Source organism: Tursiops truncatus, chromosome 1 (assembly GCF_011762595.2).
Source record: "Tursiops truncatus isolate mTurTru1 chromosome 1, mTurTru1.mat.Y, whole genome shotgun sequence".
In the NCBI taxonomy this organism is placed as follows: Eukaryota; Metazoa; Chordata; class Mammalia; order Artiodactyla; family Delphinidae; genus Tursiops; species Tursiops truncatus.
Window position 1 is genome coordinate 42469013 of NC_047034.1, and position 20004 is coordinate 42489016.

The 20004-nt window shown below is 39.6% G+C and overlaps 1 protein-coding gene across 3 annotated transcripts in view; it reads left to right on the top strand.

The window, feature by feature from the left end:
* Window positions 1-4896: 4896 nt before the first annotated feature.
* Window positions 4897-20004, top strand: part of CENPF (centromere protein F) — a 61158-nt gene continuing 46050 nt past the window's right edge. For 2 of the 3 annotated variants that reach the window (XM_019918514.3, XM_019918515.3), the window contains exons 1-7: window positions 4898-5019; window positions 7649-7847; window positions 8847-9043; window positions 14655-14776; window positions 15190-15281; window positions 17745-18036; window positions 19166-19368. In XM_019918514.3, the coding sequence (XP_019774073.1) occupies window positions 7686-7847; window positions 8847-9043; window positions 14655-14776; window positions 15190-15281; window positions 17745-18036; window positions 19166-19368 (1068 nt within the window). In that variant the 5' untranslated portion in view covers window positions 4898-5019; window positions 7649-7685. Of the gene's footprint in view, window positions 5020-7648; window positions 7848-8846; window positions 9044-14654; window positions 14777-15189; window positions 15282-17744; window positions 18037-19165; window positions 19369-20004 lie in introns of all 3 variants that reach the window. The other variant, XM_019918517.3, reaches the window with a different exon arrangement.

The window sequence follows — 20004 nt, forward strand, 5'->3', positions numbered from 1 at the left end:
TGTGAACGAGAATCAGGCATTTTCTCCTCTTTGGCTTGTTTGGGGAACCCACAATGAGACCATAGATGTGCATTGAGACAAAGCATTGGTGAAACAGAACAGGTGACTTGTGGCCACTTATTTATGTAAGTTATTTGTGGCTTGGGCTCCATCATAGAATGGCTTGCTGCTGCACCCACTAGAACCCCTGACTTCGTGGATCTGACAATACTCAGCTAGTGATGGACATACCTGATATTCCAAGGTCAGGTGCTCAGTCTTTAATAAAGCCAGTAGCACATCAGGAGTCTTTTTTCAAATGGTGAGTCATTCTCTACTGGAGGAAACATGGCTTTGCTCCAGGATGCAGGGGAGTCTGTGCAATGAATTTCTCCTTGAGGCTTGCCAGAGGCTTGGCCTTATTGGCCACAGTTATCTCTAGTATTATTAGGTTTGCAGATGATATGGCCAAACGCCGGGCTCTGCCTTGATTTTGCACTGTAGTGGCTCTCAGCTTTCTGCTGGGCCAATGCTTGAATATTTCCGGTAATAGAAATCAAGTGAAACCCAAGTGTGCTGGCCATTTATCTGTCACCTAGGAATACAATCCCAATCAAAATTCCAGAAGGCTTTTAGAAAAATTAATATTCTTATACTGAATTTTTTTGAAAGATAAAGGCCCTAGAATAGATGACACAATTTTAAAAAGATCATAATGTAAATCGAGGATTTACATTACCTAATTTCATGACTTACTATAAGACCTACGGTAATCAAGACAGTGTGATACAGATGTAAAGATAGACATATAGATCAGCAGAACAGAATAGAGAGGCAAAAATATATCCATATTTGTATATTCAACTAATTTTCAACAAAGGTGCTTTCAATGAAGGAAGGATAACCTTTTCAACAAATTGTGGTAGAATAACTGGATCTCTATATGGGAAAATGTAAATGTTAACCCTAACTTCACACCATACACAAAAATAAACTCAAAATGAATCATGAACTTAAATGTAAAAGCTCAAATTATATAATTTCCAGAAGAAAACAGAAGAAACAGTCTTTGCAAATTTGGGATAAGGGATTTATCAAAAAAAAAAGCATGATGTGTAAAGGAGAAAATTGAATAGGTTCCATCAAAATCAAATGTTTCTGCTTTTCAAAAGACATCATCAAGAAATTGAAAAGACAAGCAATGGACATATATCTGACAAAGGCTTTGTATCCAGAATATATGGGAAATCATACGAAGACCAACTTAATAAAAACATAGGCAAAATATTTTAATAGATACTTCACAAGATATACAACTAAATAATAAGCATGTCAAAAGATGCTCAATGTCGTTAGTCATCAGAGAAATGCAAATTAAAGCCAGTGTGAAATACACACACCAATTAGAATGGCATAAAGACTGACTACCACATGTTGGTGAAGATGTGGATCAGAGATAGAACACTCATGCATTGTGGCAATGTGAAGTACACAACCACTTCGGAAGAGACTGAGGATGTTTCTTAAAAAGTTAAACATCCATGGTAACTAGACTTATTGTGGTGATCATTTTGAAATGTGTAGAAATATCGAATCACTACATTGTGTAACAGGAACTGCTTCACAAAAATAGGATGTTGGAAATGGAAGCAGGTTTTTCAGTGCTTTTGTGGCAATCTCAGGATATTCCGCCTTGACTTTAATCCAGAACGTATGAAGATTTGAAGTTGTCTCAAACATATATTTTTTTACGTTTATTTATTTTATTTATTTTTATATTTGGCTGTGTTGGGTCTTCGTGCTGCACAAGGGCTTTCTTTAGTTGTGGTTAGCAGGGGCTACACTTTGTTGCGATGCGCGGGCTTCTCATTGCGGTGGCTTCTCTTGTTATGGATCACGGGCTCTAAGCGCACGGGCTTCAGTAGTTGTGGCTCGCGGGCTCTAGAGCACAGGCTCAGTGGTTGTGGCGCACGGGCTTAGTTGCTCTGCGGCATGTGGGATCTTCCCAGACCAGGGCTTGAACCTGTGTCCCCTGCGTTGGCAGGCGGATTCTTAACCACCGCGCCACCAGGGAGGCCCTGTCTCAAACATATTTTTAAGGCCACCGTCATTTGCGATCTCAAGCAGTTGATCCTCTTCTAGGACGGACAAAGTCGATTCACCTGGCTTATTCACAAATGGGTCACGGATCCATTCCTTCCCAGTTCGGGGGTCTTTTGTGGTTGGGAAGTAACGCTCAAAGTCTTTTGAAAGCTGAGATAGCTGATCATGCACCAGCTGGGAGAAAGAAGGCCCTGGCTCAGTCTCTTTCAAAATCTCTGCTAATGTTTGAAACATGTCAAAAATCCCAATGTGCACTCATCGCCCCCAGAATTCCAGTTTGGCTTTGAATGAAGCCACTTTTTCTGCCGACTTGAACACAGTTGTCGTTCTCCCCTGAAGTGACAGATTGAGTTCATTGAGCAGGTTGAATATGTCACACAAGTAAGCAAGTTTTGTGACCCATTCTGTGTCACTGAAATGTGCTGCCAGTGGTGACTCTTTCTAAAAGAAATCTCTAGAGCAGCTCTCATAACTCAAAAACTCTGGCCAGTGAGTTACCCTTAGAAAGCCATCTCACTTCTGTGTCTAAGAGAAGACGTGTGCGCTCTGTGTCCGTCTCCTCACAGAGCTGCGCAAATAGACGTGAACTAAGGGCATGTATTTTAATACATGATAATATTAATTGATAATAATATTGATAATTGTTCATCATCAACTTAATCACATCCTGCAAAACGCTGTTAAGTTCAGTTGACATTTTTCGGCTAGCCAGCATTTCTCTATGGATGACACAGTCTGTAGACTCACATTCAGAGGTGACCTCTTTGACCCGAGTAGTGAAACCAGAAAGCCGTCCAGTCATGGCAGCTGCTCCGTCCATGCATATACTGACACAAAATGACCAATTCAGTGTTCCTGATATGTAATCATTCAAGGACTTGAATAATTCTGCAGCTGTGGTGTTGGTTGGCAACAAAAGTGCGCATAACATATCCTCATGCACATCCTCCTGAAAAATATATCGCACAAAAACAAACACTGTTGCCTTGTTGTCAACATCGGTAGACTTGTCAACCTGGATTGCGTACCACGGTGACTCATTAATCCTCTCTAACAATTGTGCCTCAGTATCCTCTGCTATTTCATCAGTTCCTCTAGTTATGGTGCTAGCCAAAAACAAAGCTGGGGAAAAATAGAGGCAGGGGAAGGGAATCATAAAATTTAAGTCACAGAAATATCACTGAAGTTGCTACAATAGTCTCCATCACATAATTCCCTTGTCCAAGAAGTGAATGTATTTCTTTATTATTTATTATAGAATAGTGTAGCACAAAGCTTGGCTATACAGTGGTCGCTAATAGACATCTGCTTAGTGATGAATGAAAGAATAGTAACTGCAAATTTCTCATTCAAACCTTGAGAATCCTCTATTACACGTCTTTCTAGTTCTGTTTTCCTTAGGCAGCTAATACATAGTCGAATAATTACCCTGGGAAGCAACATAGTTGGAATTGTTGTTGGCGTCAGAATTTGGTTCAAATCCCCAAACAGCCAGATACTAGACTGATAAGGAAGAGTGTCTCATAAAATTCTCTTCCCTTACCTGCTCCCTCCTCTCTCCTTGGGGCTTCAAGGAGACTGGAGAACAAGGCCTTTCTCCAGCTGACAGTTTTACTTCCCAAGATAATTTTATTTTTAAGTTCTATGTGTAAAATTACTAGGGAGTTACTAGGGATGCAAAGATGAATTTAAAAAGATTTTAATCTACAGGATTTTCTGAGTCTGAAGGGGAGCCAGACGTAAACATAGATATCTATATGTCTAACTATATTTATCTACCCATCTATTATAAGACACGGCAAAAATCCTAAAAGTATAAACCAAGCTCTAGGAAAGGCCTAGGAAATTATTATTTCTAAGGGGTGGGTGGGAATAGCGAAATTTTAAGAAGAAAGTGGCATTTGAATGGTGTACTGAAGGATGAGCAGAATTTCAGTGAAGGTAAGGGGCTGCAGGAACGGTCTAATAAAAGATAAAGAGAGGGAGACAGAAAGATTGCAATCTATTGAGGAAGACAACAGCATCAGAGATATATTAACTTAACAATTCATTGTTTTGCTCCTGCCTTTAGAAGCTTATTTTTAGTTGAGAGAAATAAAACGGGTACATAAATACCCACAATACTAGTGAGCTTCATAGAAAAGGAGAGGTTGCATCCTGTTTCGACGATTTTTCTGGCTACAGTGTTCTCCCCTGGAATCCCAGCTAACAGATGTTCAGAATCACCTCTTTAGAATATGATCAATAGAGAACAGCAGTTAAGAGTGAGATCCTGCATGTTCTAGATTCAATTTCAAATGACTTAGCTTCTATGTGCTTCAGTTAACTTTTAAATAAAAATAAGAATATTTTCCTCAAAGAATTGTTAAGAACGACACGGGATGAAGAACACATGGCAGCACAGTACTTAGTATTTATGTCCTAAGTTATATATTTAATAAATAAGTAGATATGTGTGTACAGTATTGAGTTTTCACCAGACAGCACACTCCAGCGGGCTGCAGCCGATAGGCCTCACCCTCCTAATCAGTCTGCCCATTCCCTGGCTTTTGCGGAAAGAGCGGTTCATAACGCCTCCCAGCCTCAGCTAAAGCACGTGGACTCCGCCTCCCCACAACAACAAAACACCCTGTAGCACCAGCACCGGCCGCTCTGCTCCTGTGACTTCATTTTTTTTTTTTTTTGGTGGCTTGATTTTTAAATCCATCCGAAAGGACCAATCAAAGGCGGCATTCCGAGTGCGCGGAAGCGGATTGGCTGACAGCTGATGACGGTGACCAATAGGCTTTGAGATGAGTTTGGTCTGGGCCGGAAGCGAGCGAATCGAAAACGGGTGGCGGTCGCGGGCAGTTTGAGTTGGAATCTGTGCTCCAGCCCGCGGCGGCTGTACTAGGGCCCGACTCTCTGAGTCGGGTTTTTCCCGACTCTGCCAGCAAGGTGAGCGTTCTGCTTGGGTCCCGGCTCTGGCGGCGGGAGTGAGGGAGCTGTTGGCCTTCTGCAGGGGTTTACTGGGCGGGGATGCCTGTGGAATCGCCCTCCTAGGCACTGAAGGTGCAGCGGGCCGCCGCCTCTTCCCTTCTGACGGAACTGGGGAATCGGCCCCGGGCCAAGTTCTTTGTGGTGTCGGCCCCCCTCTGCTCCTGGTAAAAATGGGCTCGCACTAGTGTCCGGAGGCCCTGCTCGGTCACGGGCTTGCCCTTTGGAGGATCAGTTTCCTCCTTTGTAAGGTAAAAGACTTGGGAGATCAGCAGGTATTTACTAGCAGCCTTCCGCGCCTATTTGAAATTTGGACATCGGTCCTTTGTTGCGTGGAGAAAATGCAAACTTTAGTTTTGAGGGTTTTGATCCGGGCAGCAGGTTGGTGTGCCTATTGTTAGTTGCGAGAGCATTTCTCTCACGCCTTCCACGTTCATTTGGCTGCGCCTGTGTTCCTGGCTCCGCTATGGGATGAGGACTCAGAAATAAATGACTTTGAGCCTGGTCTAGAGGAGCAGGAAGAGTTTTCATTCACAGGCTCCGAGGTGGCACTTTAGGCGGGAACTTGGGTTTCTTGGTGGAGATGGGGAATTCTGATAAAGGGAAAGCGCAAAACGGGCCTGCCGTGCCGGGGGTGGGCGAGTCACAAGGTCACAAAAGAGCTTCCTCGGGCACTTTCTGGGGTTGAGTGATTCGGGCATGGAGAGTGTCCTCCCCACGGTTAAGACAGAAACAGCATTTTCTGGAAGGAGGATAGTCCTGCAGATCTTTTTTGCAGGAACCTCGATATCCAGGGCTTTTCTACATCACCCACCCCCGCCCCCCTCTCCCATCCCTTTGCCCCTCACATCTTTGAGGATTGCATTTTTTGTCCTTTTCTCCCAGTGGCTCCATAGAGATTGTTGAATGGTTGATGCCTTAATCTGTCAAAGTCCCCTCTAATCAAAATTAGCTTGGGTCTGGTGATTGCTTTAACCATTTATTTGTTGCTGTGTCTTAGACTTTGGAAATGGAAAAGCATTTAACTTGCCAGTCTTCCTTCTGTTTATTTCCATCATCTCTATCATCTTTTTAAATTGCTCCTTTTAATATTTTGTTCGCTATGGTGTATGGATGTCATGATTTCAGTGGCTGGCAGAATTGTTTAGGAGTTGTAGTTGTGTGCCTCTGAGGTATGCTATACCCACCCGTGAACCCCTGAATGAGCAAGCTAGTTTGGAATAGAAGGAGTAGCCTATTGGGGCAGTGTAAATTGTCCTTTGTTGGTGGAGCGAGCGGCATGAGACTCCTTTAAGTAGTTTTTGGGTAAATGGGAATGGAGTTTAAGATGTTGTGTTCAAAGAACTAAAAGGGTGGGGTGGGAGGTGATACTAAAGTATGTGTTTTCCGAGACCCTTCCTTCTCTTTTAATATTTGGAAAAAGTTTTATTATACTTAGTACTTTCATCAACTATTTATTAATCTGATAAAAAATGTCATTGATAAAGTCGACTGAAACAAAACGCTAAAAATGGTTGTGGACTTCATTTAGTAAAAAACAGATTCTCATCCTGTTGCTAAAGGAACTGGAAAATGAATGCTTTTTCTTTCGTTTAAGTTCTAAAGGCTAATGAATAAAGAATAATTGCCATACTTGTCTCCCAGCTGATTTAAATTTTCTAAGATATGCCTGAGAAAGAGGTAGGCCATTTCTATCTTGGCGCCACAGGCATCAGTATACAAATGAAAAAGCGTTTTCAGTGACTAATACAATCGCTAATATGTATGGAAAGCTTACCAGGAGATACTGTTCTAAAGCTTTAGGGCACCACCACCATTATTATTCCCATTTTACAAATGAGGAAACCAAGGCATAGAGGTGTTAAATAACATGCCCAAGGTCACGCATCTTGTAGGTTGCTGAGCAGGGATTTGAATCACTAAGGCTATATACCTGATTCCTGGTCAGGGTCTGTCTGGAGAATGACTTTACTGCATTTTGCAGTGATTCTAGTGCTAGTATGGCATTCACCCTTTGTTCATGCATGCATTGACTCAACAAATGATAACCTCTTGGGAGGAAAAGGAGGTACCTGTGCCATGAGGGACTTTGATGGGGAGATATGACCAGATTATGATGGTTGTCCTCAGGGAAGGCTTCCTGGAGGAAGAGGGACAGAGTATGAGCGGGAATTAATGACATGAAGAGAGGAAAGAAGAGCATTTGCACAGTAACTTATCATGCATTTTATTTGTCCTGTGAGACCTATTTCACCAGAAACCTTATAGCAAAATATTCATGTCTTGTACAATGAAAACAAACTGAGTGGTAGAAAGCAGGTAGCCATATAAGGGTCAAAAATGAGATATAAGAAAACCAGAAAGCAAGGGGAAGCCAAACAAGCATACTGTGTACTATTGACACTTCACAGTCAGTTATTAGTAGTCACCTTGCAGAGGGTGGAGAAGATGGATGTTATACTTTGTTATCTTTTGAAACATGAAGTTTTGAAACTTGATTCTTAGAGGTGGTTATGTAGATTAGTTAGTCTCTGAGACAGTAAGTTTCTTTTTACTATAGTAAGACCAACAGGTTGTTTATTCTTTTCAGTTTATTTATAAATGTTTGAATAATAAAGGAGAGCAAAATGAGCTGGGCTTTGGAAGAATGGAAGGAAGGCCTGCCTACAAGAGCTCTTCAGAAAATTCAAGAGCTTGAAGGACAGCTCGACAAACTGAAGAAAGAAAGGCAGCAAAGGCAGTTTCAACTTGAAACTCTGGAGGCTGCGTTGCAGAAGCAAAAACAGAAGGTATCACTGAAATGCTGGTATTTAAAACTGTTCTCTCATTATTTGGATGAATGGTTTTGTCTTGGTCTTTTCAATTTAGAGAAAAATGATTTTGCCATCTTCAGGTGGTAATCCCCCCTCCTCTCCTTTATTGAACCTTTTTTTTCTTTTTTTTTTTGGCCACACCACGTGGCATGTGGGATCTTAGTTCATCGACCAGGGATGGGACCGCGCCCCCTGCAGTGGAAGCTCAAGCTGAGTCTTAACCGCTGGACCACAGGGGAAGTCCCCTCCCCTGTTGAGTCATTTTTATTTTAATTACCTCATTTTCTCCGTTCTTTGTTTTCATTTCTGCTTACCTGCTAATGTGTAGGGCTGCTGAGTTCCATTTTCACTTCTGTTTAGGACCAAGAATTGGGCATTGCTTTTGCATTCTGCACTAAAATGGCCGAAAATCTCTGGCTCCGAATCTGGGATCAATATTAGAGCACTTTGCAGTCCAAATAGATATCACTTTCTGAGAGTGAGCTTTTCACCTTGGTATTCCCACCTCTCTCCAGGACTAGTAAATGGAAACTTAAATAGTACTTCTTTCGTATCTTTGCATTAGCCAACCCATAGTAATACAATTACTGCTCCTAAAATGTTTTTGCTAGTGGGAGAATTTTTCAGTTTCTTACAGTAACTGGCTTTAGCAGCTGAACTTGAAAATGAATAGCTAAGGGAGGGTTTATAAGATTTATTTTTGATTTTTTAATTCTTGAAAGCCTATTAAAGCCTCTCTTTCTAGGATGGGTTTGTGTAGCCCTAACCAAAGACTGTAATACATGACTTTGCAAAACTTTTCTATCAGTAGGCTTCAAAGTGAGATCACCTAAAATTTCGGTGTACATCAAGCACTGACTTCTGTATTTTTTCAAACATATCTCAGAAAAATTAGTCATCAGTGTTAGATTAACAGATACTATTTGGTAAATTCATGAGTAAGAGACCTAGTTCCTTTTGAATAATCTGCATTAGGTTGAGAATGAAAAAGCTGAGGGTGCAAACCTGAAAAGGGAGAACCAAAGCTTGATGGAAATATGTGAAAATCTGGAGAAGACTAAGCAGAAGATTTCTCACGAACTTCAAGTCAAGGAGTCACAAGTGAATTTCCAAGAAGGACAACTGAACACAAGCAAAAAGCAAATAGAAAAACTGGAACAGGAACTTAAAAGGTAACTTTTTTGGGAATGGTATTTATTATAGATGTCTTTGTATATATTCATCAGATGCAGCTATCTTTTCCTTTTATGGTGTAATTATTACACATTGACATTTTTTTCTTTCCAGTGGAATGAACAATGATTTGAGGAAGATTAATTCTTTTCTTATATGCTTCAGTCCTATTGTTGCATGGCTCAGTACTATATAAATTCATTAAATGGTTGCTAGCTTATTCATTTACTTATTCAGTATATGTTTATTAAGTTGCTTCATGTGCCAGGCACTGTGTTTGTTACTAGGGTATGCAATAATAAATAATACCAAAACTATCAACAGTGGTTACTGAAAAAATGGAGGGAAGTTAAAGCATGGCTTATATTGATGGCTTCTGTTTTCTCTGTGTGGAAAAGCTGTTGTAGAGAATCAGAGAACTAGGGAACTTCAAAAGGACTGAGGAGCACTGAGGGCTCAGTTGAGATTGGAGGCCAGGAATTTATAGTGGGACCAATCTATAGCGTTTAATGAGTTTTTTTTTTTTTTTTCCTTTCTTTAGCATATAAATGCTGAGAAGGTATACAGGAGGATCGATTTAGGGTTTTTGGGCGAGGGTGATGGGATAGAAGACAGTGGAATAATTGAGGATATTGGAAGAGAGTGATTGAAGTTGGGTGCCATGGAATCTCAGCTGGAGAGGAGGGAAGTGAAGTCTAGAAGACTTTCCTACTGAGGTCCCCATCCAAGAGACCCATCTTCCATCTTAAGTATTACATAATCAATTCACCAATATCAATTCCATATTTAGGCAATAAAAAAAAGGTGCTTATTACTACTTTTCCATTAAAAAAAAAATCCCCCAAACAACTAGAGGCATTATTCAAAATAAATTTAATGGGACTTGAGCACTGCTGGCTTATAAATGGAATCTTCTTGTTCTAGTAGTGGAATTTTGTCAAAATAACAAGGAGTGATAAATACTAAAAGCAAAAAAGACTTTAGCAAATTGCCCTATTGTTAATTCCATGAATATACACCCAAAAATTTTAAGAAAAAATTTTGTTTTGAAATAACTTTAGACTTCCAGAAACAATTGTTAACATCTTACATAACCAGAGTACAATGACCAAATCAGAAATAAACATTAATTCAATACTATTAACTAAACTACAGACTTCATTGGAATTGCACTCATTTTTCCAGTAATGGCCTTTTTCTGTTCCAGGATCTGATCCAGGATTCCACACTGCATTTAGCTGATGTTTTCTTACTTTTTTTTTTTTTTTTTAGTATTTATTTGGCTGCGCTGGGTCTTAGTTACTTTGTTTTCTAAGCTCTGATGGTTTCTTGTCTTTTGTGACCTTGACATTTTTAAAGAGCACTAGTCTCCTTTATTGTAGAATAGTCCTCAATTTGGGTTCGTCTGCTGTTTTTCAACAATGGCAGAATTGACATTTTGGACTGGATTATTCTTTGTTGTGGAAGGCTGCCCTGTAGGCTGCATTGTAGGATACTTAGAATTCCTGGCCTCTACCCACTAGATGCCAGTAGCACTTACACCACCTCCAAATTTTGACAGTCAAAAATGTTGCCAGGCATTGCCAAATGTCCTTTGGGAGGGCAAATTCATCCCGGATGGAGAATCACTGGGTCAGATTGAGGTTATGAATTTTTGGTAAGAATACCACAGAGGTAGTGACACACCTTTATAGTGACGTGTATAGTAGTGACGTGCATCATATCAGAGTGTACATGATTTAATTTGACTTTTAAACCGATCGCTTGTTAGGGTGTTTATCTGGGTTTCTGCATTATAAAGTTACTGTTTTTCCATTTGTAATTAATAAATATTTTGATGCCAAGAATTTTTTTTCCTGGCATAGCTACAATAATCTTAATTCTACCTACAAAGGAAACATACTTTTGAAAGTTAAAACGTTTAAAAATTACAGTTTGCCCTCCATATCCATGAGTTCTGCATCCACAGATTCAACCAACCAAGGGTCAAAAATATTTGAAAAAAATTCCAGAGAGTTCCAAAAGCAAAACTTAAGTTTGCTGCGTGCAGGCAACTATTTACATAGCATATACATCGTATTAGGTATTATAAGTAACCTAGAGATGATTTAAAGTATACAGGAGGATATACATAGGTTATACGTAAATACTACCTATGTGATTTTATATGAGAGTTGAGCATTTGCACATTTTAATATTCAAGGGGGTCCTAGAACCAATCTTCTGCAGGTAGATTGTTAGGGACAACTATATGCTTGTCTTTTGGTGAAGCTGATAATTTAAGTGCACAGAAATCTTTTTCTAATTTTGTTTCCTATCCGTGTGGGAAGGTGGCTATCTATAATTTGCCATGTTAGAATGATAAATAAATTTCTGTCTTGTTGAGTTCTTTGTTTTCCTAAACTCTATCCTGGTCTGTGTTCATCACTATTCCTAGCACCTGGCAATTGTAGGTCCTCAAATATTTGTTGAATGAATGAATGAAAGAGAGGCATTTGTTTTGGAAAGCAGGTGCTCTGGGAAGTAGGAAGCTCACTTCAGTATGCTAGAATAATCATTTCTTTGAAAAGAACATTTTGGCTGCCAATGTTAGAAATATTGGTTTTAATAATTTACTTTATTAATTGGTTTTAATAATTTAATTTAGACAGAAATGTTAGTATTTTTTAACATTTGAGAAAAAATGCTTTTGTATACATTTCCCTATTTCATTGAAAAGTGCCATTTGGTAGCAGTGCCTGCAGATATAGTTCATGGTTGTATCTGACATGTAGCAATGGTTAAATGTTAGCATTAATATTATCAGTTGTTAGTTATTATCGTCATCATGGGATTAGGATACCCTCATAGCACATTTAGTTTAAAAATATTTTTATTATCTATGATGTTGATAGATATAGATGTTTATAAAAGTTTACAAACTGTATAGACTTTAAACTATAAAAACTATTGAGTATACTCTTCTATAGTATAAAAATTGTTAAGGGTATAAGACCTATAGATTACAATAACTATTGAGTATAGTTTTAATTATTTAATTTTTGGGGCAGTGTTGGGTCTTTGTTGCGGTGCGCAGGCTTCTCATTATCGTGGCTTCTTTTTGCAGAGCACGAGCTCTAGGCACGCAGGCTTCAGTAGTTGTGGCACGTGGGCTTCAGTAGTTGTGGCTCGCAGGCTCTAAAGCACAGGCTCAGTAGTTGTGGCACACGGGCTTAGTTGCTCCACAACGTGTATGATCTTCCCGGGCCAGGGCTCGAACCCGTGTCCCCTGTATTGGCAGGCGGATTCTTAACCACTGCACCACCAGGGAAGCCCCGAGTGTAGTTTAAAATTTTTCACTGGTAACCTTCAGGTACAGGGCAGGAACTTATTTTTTCCATCAATGGCCACCGATTTCAGGTACATCTTGAACGAGTTAGGTTGAACATTTGAAATGTTGGTCAAAAACTGGTGAATAATAGACACAGAACACAGACTGGTTGTTGTCAGGGACTGGGGGAAGATGGCACTGGGGAGAAATTCCTTAATGGTTAAAGAGCTTTACTATGGAATGATAGAAATGGCTTTTAAGTAGATAGAGATGGTAGTTGTACAACACTGAGTGTAATTAATGCCACTGCATTGTTCACTTAATCTGGTTAATTTTATGTTACGTGAATTTCACCTCAATAAATTATTTTTTAAAACAAAACAAAAAATGAACAAACAAAAACAAACAAATAAAAACTGGTGAATATTAGCAATCTCATATAGTTAAATTAGACCTAGGAGAAAACAGCTTAATTTTATGTTTTTTTGTTTTGTTTTGGTGGTGTGGTGATTTGTGTTTTTTCTCTCCCTAGGAGACAGGAGATACAAAGGTTTATAAAAATAATAGGGTATACTTTTATTTAATAGTTAAAATTAATAAACTTTTTTTTTTTTTTTTTTTTTTTACTGAAAAGATGTGAATTTGAGAGGGCAAAGAAACATCAGTTTTGCAAAGTTCTTCAAAATTCATCTCTGGAGTTTTACCAACCTTTTTACACCTTTGGAAGTCTATAGACCTGCAGTGTCCAATATGGTAGCCACTGGTTACATGTGGCTGTTGAACACTTGAAATGTGGCTAGTGTCAATTGAGGTGTGCTGGAAGGACACAACCCAGTCCAAATTCTGAAGATTTAGTACAAAAACATGTAAAATATCTTATTAATGATTTTTGTAATGATTATAAGTTGAAATTACAATATGGAAAATATTGAGTTAAATATTAAGGTTAAATTCATTTATTTCTTGTTACTTTTTTCATGCTAATACAACATTTCTGTTGGAGGACTCTTACCTGTTATAAATTCGAATGTGACAATTTGATTTGCTGAGCAGCCATTTTCAGCTCATACATTGCTTCTTCCTTCCCGGATTGAATTTGGAGCAGGCAGAGCTAGGGCACTGAGGCACTTTCTTCACTACTTTCTTCACTCCCTGCTTTGAGTAATGTGTCCTTGGCAAAGAGAATGGTGCACATCATTAGCCATTCTACTAGGGTATTCATTTTATTTCTTGTGTTAAGTTAAACTCAGAGACATTGGAGACTTGCAGGAATTGAGTCCTCTCTTAGGTTTGCTTCTGAAGGGTGTTACAACTGAAATGGTAGGGACACTCTGTACACATATACAATACAATCGGCCCTCGTATCCACAGGTTCTGCACCCACAGATATGGAGGGCTGAGTGTACGACTGCTGTTTTATATAAGGGACTTGAGCATCCCTGGATTTTGTTATCTGCAGGTGTCCTGGGACCAACAACCCACAGATCCCAAGGACGACTGTATATAGCTCACTTTCTCCAGTTCTTTGGATCTGTTTCCTGCCAGTATCTTTTCTAGATGCATTACGTTAACTTGATTTTTAAAATGTGTTTTAAAAATATCACAAAAGACGTGATATGTATATCAAATCTGTTTGTTTTTGTTTTTTTTTGCGGTACGCGGGCCTCTCAGTGTTGTGGCCTCTCCCGTTGCGGAGCACAGGCTCCGGATGCGCAGGCTCAGCGGCCATGGCTCACGGGCCCAGCCGCTTTGCAGCATGTGGGATCTTCCCAGACTGGGGCATGAACCCGTGTCCCCTGCATCGGCAGGTGGACTCTCAACCATTGCGCCACCAGGGAAGCCCCAAATCTCTGTTTTTATAATGACAATATTATAAGTAATGCCATCCGGTTTTATGATTTGAGCCCATGCTCCAATTTCCTCCTGTGTTTCTGAAATTCTGGTATTTTGTAGCACTGTGTCTTTCTTTGGCCTAGAATATAAAATTTCATTGGAATGTGTCCCAACCCTCTCAACTCTTCTTTGCTACTGTGGTGGTTATTACAGATCTTCATTATCGTCTTTATCACGTTGTAATTACTGGTCTATAGTTCTGTTTTCCTAACTAGACTGAGTTCCTTTGAAGACAAAGGACTGTCTCATAAATTAGTTCTTATTAAACGTCTGTTGGATAAATGAAGTGGTAAGAATTCTTAGAGGGTTGGTTTTTTTGTAAGTTTATCGCTTTCTGAGAACGTATGGTGTTGGTATTCTACAGCTGTTGCTCTGATTTGCCATCCTCTCGGGTCCTTTTCTCATAGGTGTAAATCTGAACTTGAAAGAAGCCAACAAGCTGCACAGTCTGCAGATGTCTCTATGAGTCCATGCACTACACCACAAAAAATTTTTGCAACTCCACTCACACCAAGCCAGTATTATAGCGGTAAGGATATTTTCCCTTTGTATAAATAGCTCTTTTATTGAGATTTTAATTCTGCCAAAGAAATGAATTCATTCAACTTTGAATTCAACTTCTAATTTTAGCATTAAAAAAAAGCAGCCATTAGTTACATATACATTTGTGTATCTGTTGAACTATGTTGAGCCATCAGTAAGCCTTTAAACTTTTCCCTTTATCCTATGGTATTTTAAAACATAATTCAGTTTTGGAATATTTAAAACACCTATGTTTCCATGTATTTTGATATTTGAGTAATTTGATCAGTATCCATTGCCTTAACCAAAATATTCTTTCTATCTGATGTACTAAGATACTCATTTCTAGGCGATCTATCATAATGATTCTTTGCAAAATCAGTGATCGAAGTAAAACTGTATCTCAATGTCTGTGTTTAGGTTCCAAATATGAAGATCTAAAAGAAAAATATAATAAAGAAGTTGAAGAACGAAAAAGATTAGAGGCAGAGGTGAAAGCCTTGCAGGCAAAGGTAAATTAATTATGGGCCTTTTAATAGAGTATGCAGTTGAAGAAGTACTTTGATATAGGATGCAACAAGGATAGAGAAAAATCTGCTTCACATAGGGCTGGCACATTTTTATTACACTGAGAAAATAAAGTTCCTGGCTCATTGGTTATGGTATTTTTAAATTTTAAAATAGGTAAGAGTAGAGTAAAATAGATTGGGGAGATGACTTTATCCCTAAATATTAAATGTTCACCAAATTCCATGGAAACTGTGGTCATGTAATTATTTCTCTGTTAAGATCTAATGATAAAGAAGAAGTTTCAAGAGGGTGGGACCAGAGTCATAACTGACACTCACTAGCTTTGGAACCTGGAGGCGATTGCTTCCTGTTCAGGCCTTCTGATGGAATGTGGTGATTGCTACCAGGGACATGAGGTTTGGGGGTCATTATTAATGAACTGTTTATTTCAGGTGAGAATGTTATCAACGTAATCTCCCCAGTTCTTTTAACTAAGTTGCTGACAAGTGTTTTAAATTACATTTTGATAGGGGTAAAAAAAGCAGAGAGAGGTGGGTGAAAAGATTTGTTTAACATCAATAAAATAAACAAAATGCGTATTTTGGAAACCCCAGCTTTTAGTTTCAGGACTGACCCAGAAAACACCTGGTGTCTATAGAATATACCTTTCCCATTTCTGTGCACGATGTTATTTATTTATTATTTATTTTATTATTTTTTTTTGCGGTACACTGGCCTCTCACTGTTGTGGCCTCTCCCGTTGCGGAGCATAGGCTCTGGACGCGCAGGCTCAGCGGCCATGGCTCACGGGCCCAGCCGCTCCGCGGCATGTGAGATCTTCCCGGACCGGGGCACGAACCCGTGTCCCCTGCATCGGCAGGCGGACTCTCAACCACTGCGCCGCCAGGGAAGCCCGCTGTTATTTGTTTTTTAAAAAATTCCAGTTTGGCACTTAATGGCACAATTCTAAACATATGAACTTGGTGAGATGGCACAACTTAGCAAACAGTTTAAGGCTGAATTTATACGTAGATGCCTTAAATACTGAGGATCAAAAAAATACCTGTTAGAGCTTTAACAATTCAAATTCTTTTTACGTCTTTAACCCTTGTTTTGAGATCACCAGGGTTTTGATATGTAGCAAAGGCATTGCTTACAAGATGAATAAAATTAAACAATAATTCTCTGGTCTGACTTGGAAATACGTGCTTTGTTATCCAGTTCAGTCATTGGTATCAATTCTGGCCCTGACATCTGTTCCCAGAGTTATTTTGTGGAGGACTATGCATCTCCAGAAGCCTTAAACCTTTCCCTGTGGCAAGAAAAGCCCTTGCTATCAAAAATTTAACTTGGGCTTCCCTGGTGGCGCAGTGGTTGGGAGTCCGCCTGCCGATGCAGGGGACACGGGTTCGTGCCCCGGTCCAGGAAGATCCCACATGCCGCGGAGCGGCTGGGCCGGTGAGCCATGGCCGCTGAGCCTGTGCGTCCGGAGCCTGTGCTCCGCAACGGGAGAGGCCACAACAGTGAGAGGCCCGCGTACCAACAACAAACAAACAAACAAAATTAACTCAGCTTCTATAGCCACACCTTGATAGTTTTCAGGATGCAGGCAGAGAGAAGAACAAAAAGAAGAATTCAAGACAGCAGAAAATCCACAAATGTGTATTATATGATACAAAATACCTCATACGACATTTTTGGGGGGAGAGTATTATGGTGGAATGTGAGATTCTTGAACGAGTTCTTTAGGTTAGTATTGAATTTTGAGTCTCAGTGTGCAAAGCTACGGGGGGAGGTGACCAAGGAGGGGCAAAGTAAAATCAAATTTCAGCATTCAAAATGGCAGTGAGTACTCACATGTGTTTTTATGAAGTATATGAGGGATGCAGAATAAATACAAAAACTGAGCCCATTTAAAATAGATTGGGCCTCAGATGGTACTGATTTCACCCTTCAGTGCCAAGTCTGACCATTAGAACATTTCCTCACTGGTTATTGGGACCCAGTGGTCCGCTTGACTTGATGAATGTTCTTTCTTGGTACACAGTGGAAGTGTTACTACCTTCTTGGCATGGCTTTATGTTCTATTTGAAAATAAGTACATAATCTTTTTTTTTTATTGCAGTATTGCTGATTTCCAATGTTGTATTAGTTTCAGGTATATATAGCAAGGTGATTCAGTTATATACATTATATATACATATATACTTTTTCATATTCTTTTCCATTATAATTTATTGCAAAACATTGAATGTAGTCCCCTGTGTGTAAGACCTTGTTGTTTATCTATATTATATGTAGTAGTTTGTATCTGCTAATCCCAAACTCCTCATTTACCCGCCCTCCCACCCCCGCTGCTTTCCCCTTTGGTAACCATAAGTTTGCTTTTTTATGTCTATGAGTCTACTACATAGTCTTAAATATTTTGACTTCTAAAGGGCTCTAAAGAGTTTCTGTTTTTACAGAAAGCAAGCCAGGCTACTCCCCAAAGCACCATGAATCACCGGGACATTGCCCGACATCAGGCTTCATCATCTGTGTTCTCATGGCAACAAGAAAAGACCCCAAGTCGTCTTTCATCCAGTGCTCTAAAAACTCCAATTAGGAGGGATTTCTCTGCATCTAGTTTTTCTGGGGAACAAGAAGTGACTCTGAGTAGATCAACTTTGCAAATAGGGAATAGAGATGCTAATAGCAGTTTCTGTGATAATTCTAGCAATTCTCATCTTTTGGATCAATTCAAAGCCCAGAATCAAGGTAACTTCTTGAGCTAAATTAAATTTTCCTGAGATAATTTTAGAAGTCTAGAAATTTCTAGACATTTTTAGCCCTAGAAAGTGCTCATGTGTTTTGTTAGACCCATCAGTGATCAACATCCCAGCCTGGTGATGTGAAATACTGTCTTTGGGATAATGAGAAAAGATATCACCATTTGGAAAGGTACCTTTATTTGTACTATAAAGCTGGTGCCATGAAGACTTGAAAAGTAGGGTGAGTGGCTTTGACTTTCCAGAGCGGGGCAAGTAGGTGGGTTACAGTTGACACTCCCCACAGCTCTCCCCTGGCTCCTTTTGTGGCCCATGAAACAAGCCAGTTTTGGCCAGAGGTGTGGCATGTGTCTGTAGGAGAGCTTTGCTGTGTGCTGCCAGGTTGTGTGTATGGGAGAAACCTGTAACCTTGGCTGCTGCACCACGCTGCTGCTGACAGCCAAGGGTGCCAGGTGGTGTTCTGGAATCTAGTCTGCAGACTGTGATAATTTCCAGTGCTATGGTAGATTGAAAATCACCATCTGTGTGCACTGGTGAGACCTGTCCCATGGCCAGTGCCATTGGAACCAATATTGTGTATATGTGGGGAAAAAAATGAAAAAAAACATTGTTGTTAATTTTGGCAATAGAGGAGGTTCACACTGTCTTGCTCTTTACTGGAGGACAAGCTACTAGAGAATGTGGGAGTGTGAATTTTTCACTGCTTAGCACTCATTTGCATTGATATGGGCATAAAAAATATATTAGGTTGTGGGTGTATGAAACCAAGTGGTAATTTTAGTGCAGGCTGTTATATGTGGTACACTTTTTGCAGTCTCGATAAGATACTATTCACGACTTTAGAAAAACATTTCTGCCCCCCCAAGTTTCTCTGTGAAAACTTACGAAAATTTGTTTCTCCTGCTTTCTGTAGGGTTTTTGAATACAAATAACAATAAAGACTAAACATTGAAATTAAATCCAATTAAAGTAGCTTCTTTGTTTAATGTGAATTGATTTATGTTTGACTCACCAAAGATTTCAGAGCAGAGTAACGTTGATACATTCTGAGTTTAGTTGTAAATGTCTTTGTGAAAAATATATGTTAATTGAAGTGTGGGTTTTGTTTGTGATTTAAGAGCTAAGGAGCAAGATTAGTGAGTTGGAACTACGTCTGCAAGGACAAGAAAGAGAAATGAAAGGCCAAGTGAACAAGCTTCAAGAACTCCAACTCCAAGTGGAGAAAGCAAAAGTGGAATTAAACGAAAAAGAGAAAGTTTTGAACAAAAGCAGGGATGAACTGGTGAGAACAACTGCACAGTATGACCAGGCATCAACCAAGGTACTTGACTTTTCATGAGTTATTGATAAATCTCCATTTTTTTCATATCATTCTTTGGAAAGAGTACTCTGCACTTAGACTTGTGAAATAAATATTAGTAATGAACCTTATTATATACCAGGCGGTATTGATGCAGTTGAACAGTAAGTTCTTTTAGAGTTGGGTAGATCTGGGGTCAAATCCGGACTGCACATTTTCCCAGCCAAGGGACCTGGGCAAGTCACTGATCTCTTTTATATCTCAGAGGGTGGTGAAGAATAAAGATTATGTATGTACAGTGCCTGGCAGGTGCCTAATATATAAAAGAGGCACTTAAAGTCATGGAGCTTTAAAAGAGGTTTAGGACATACGATAGAATTGAATAGACCTACTCCTGGGATCCAGTGTATACACTCCTACCATTTAATCTAAGGCTCTAATTAAGGCCAAGCTTCATAGCCCGTTATTTGGGGGTTGTCTTTGTTGTTGTTGCTTTGCCCCCAACCTACCTCTCTAGTCTTTTCTTCTCTTTTTTCTATTATTCATTCATTCACTGACTCATTTGACAAATATTTATTGACCATCTACTGTATGTCAGCCACTGTTCTAGACCTGGGGATGCAGCAGTGAGTAAATAGACAAAAAGAATGGCCCTTG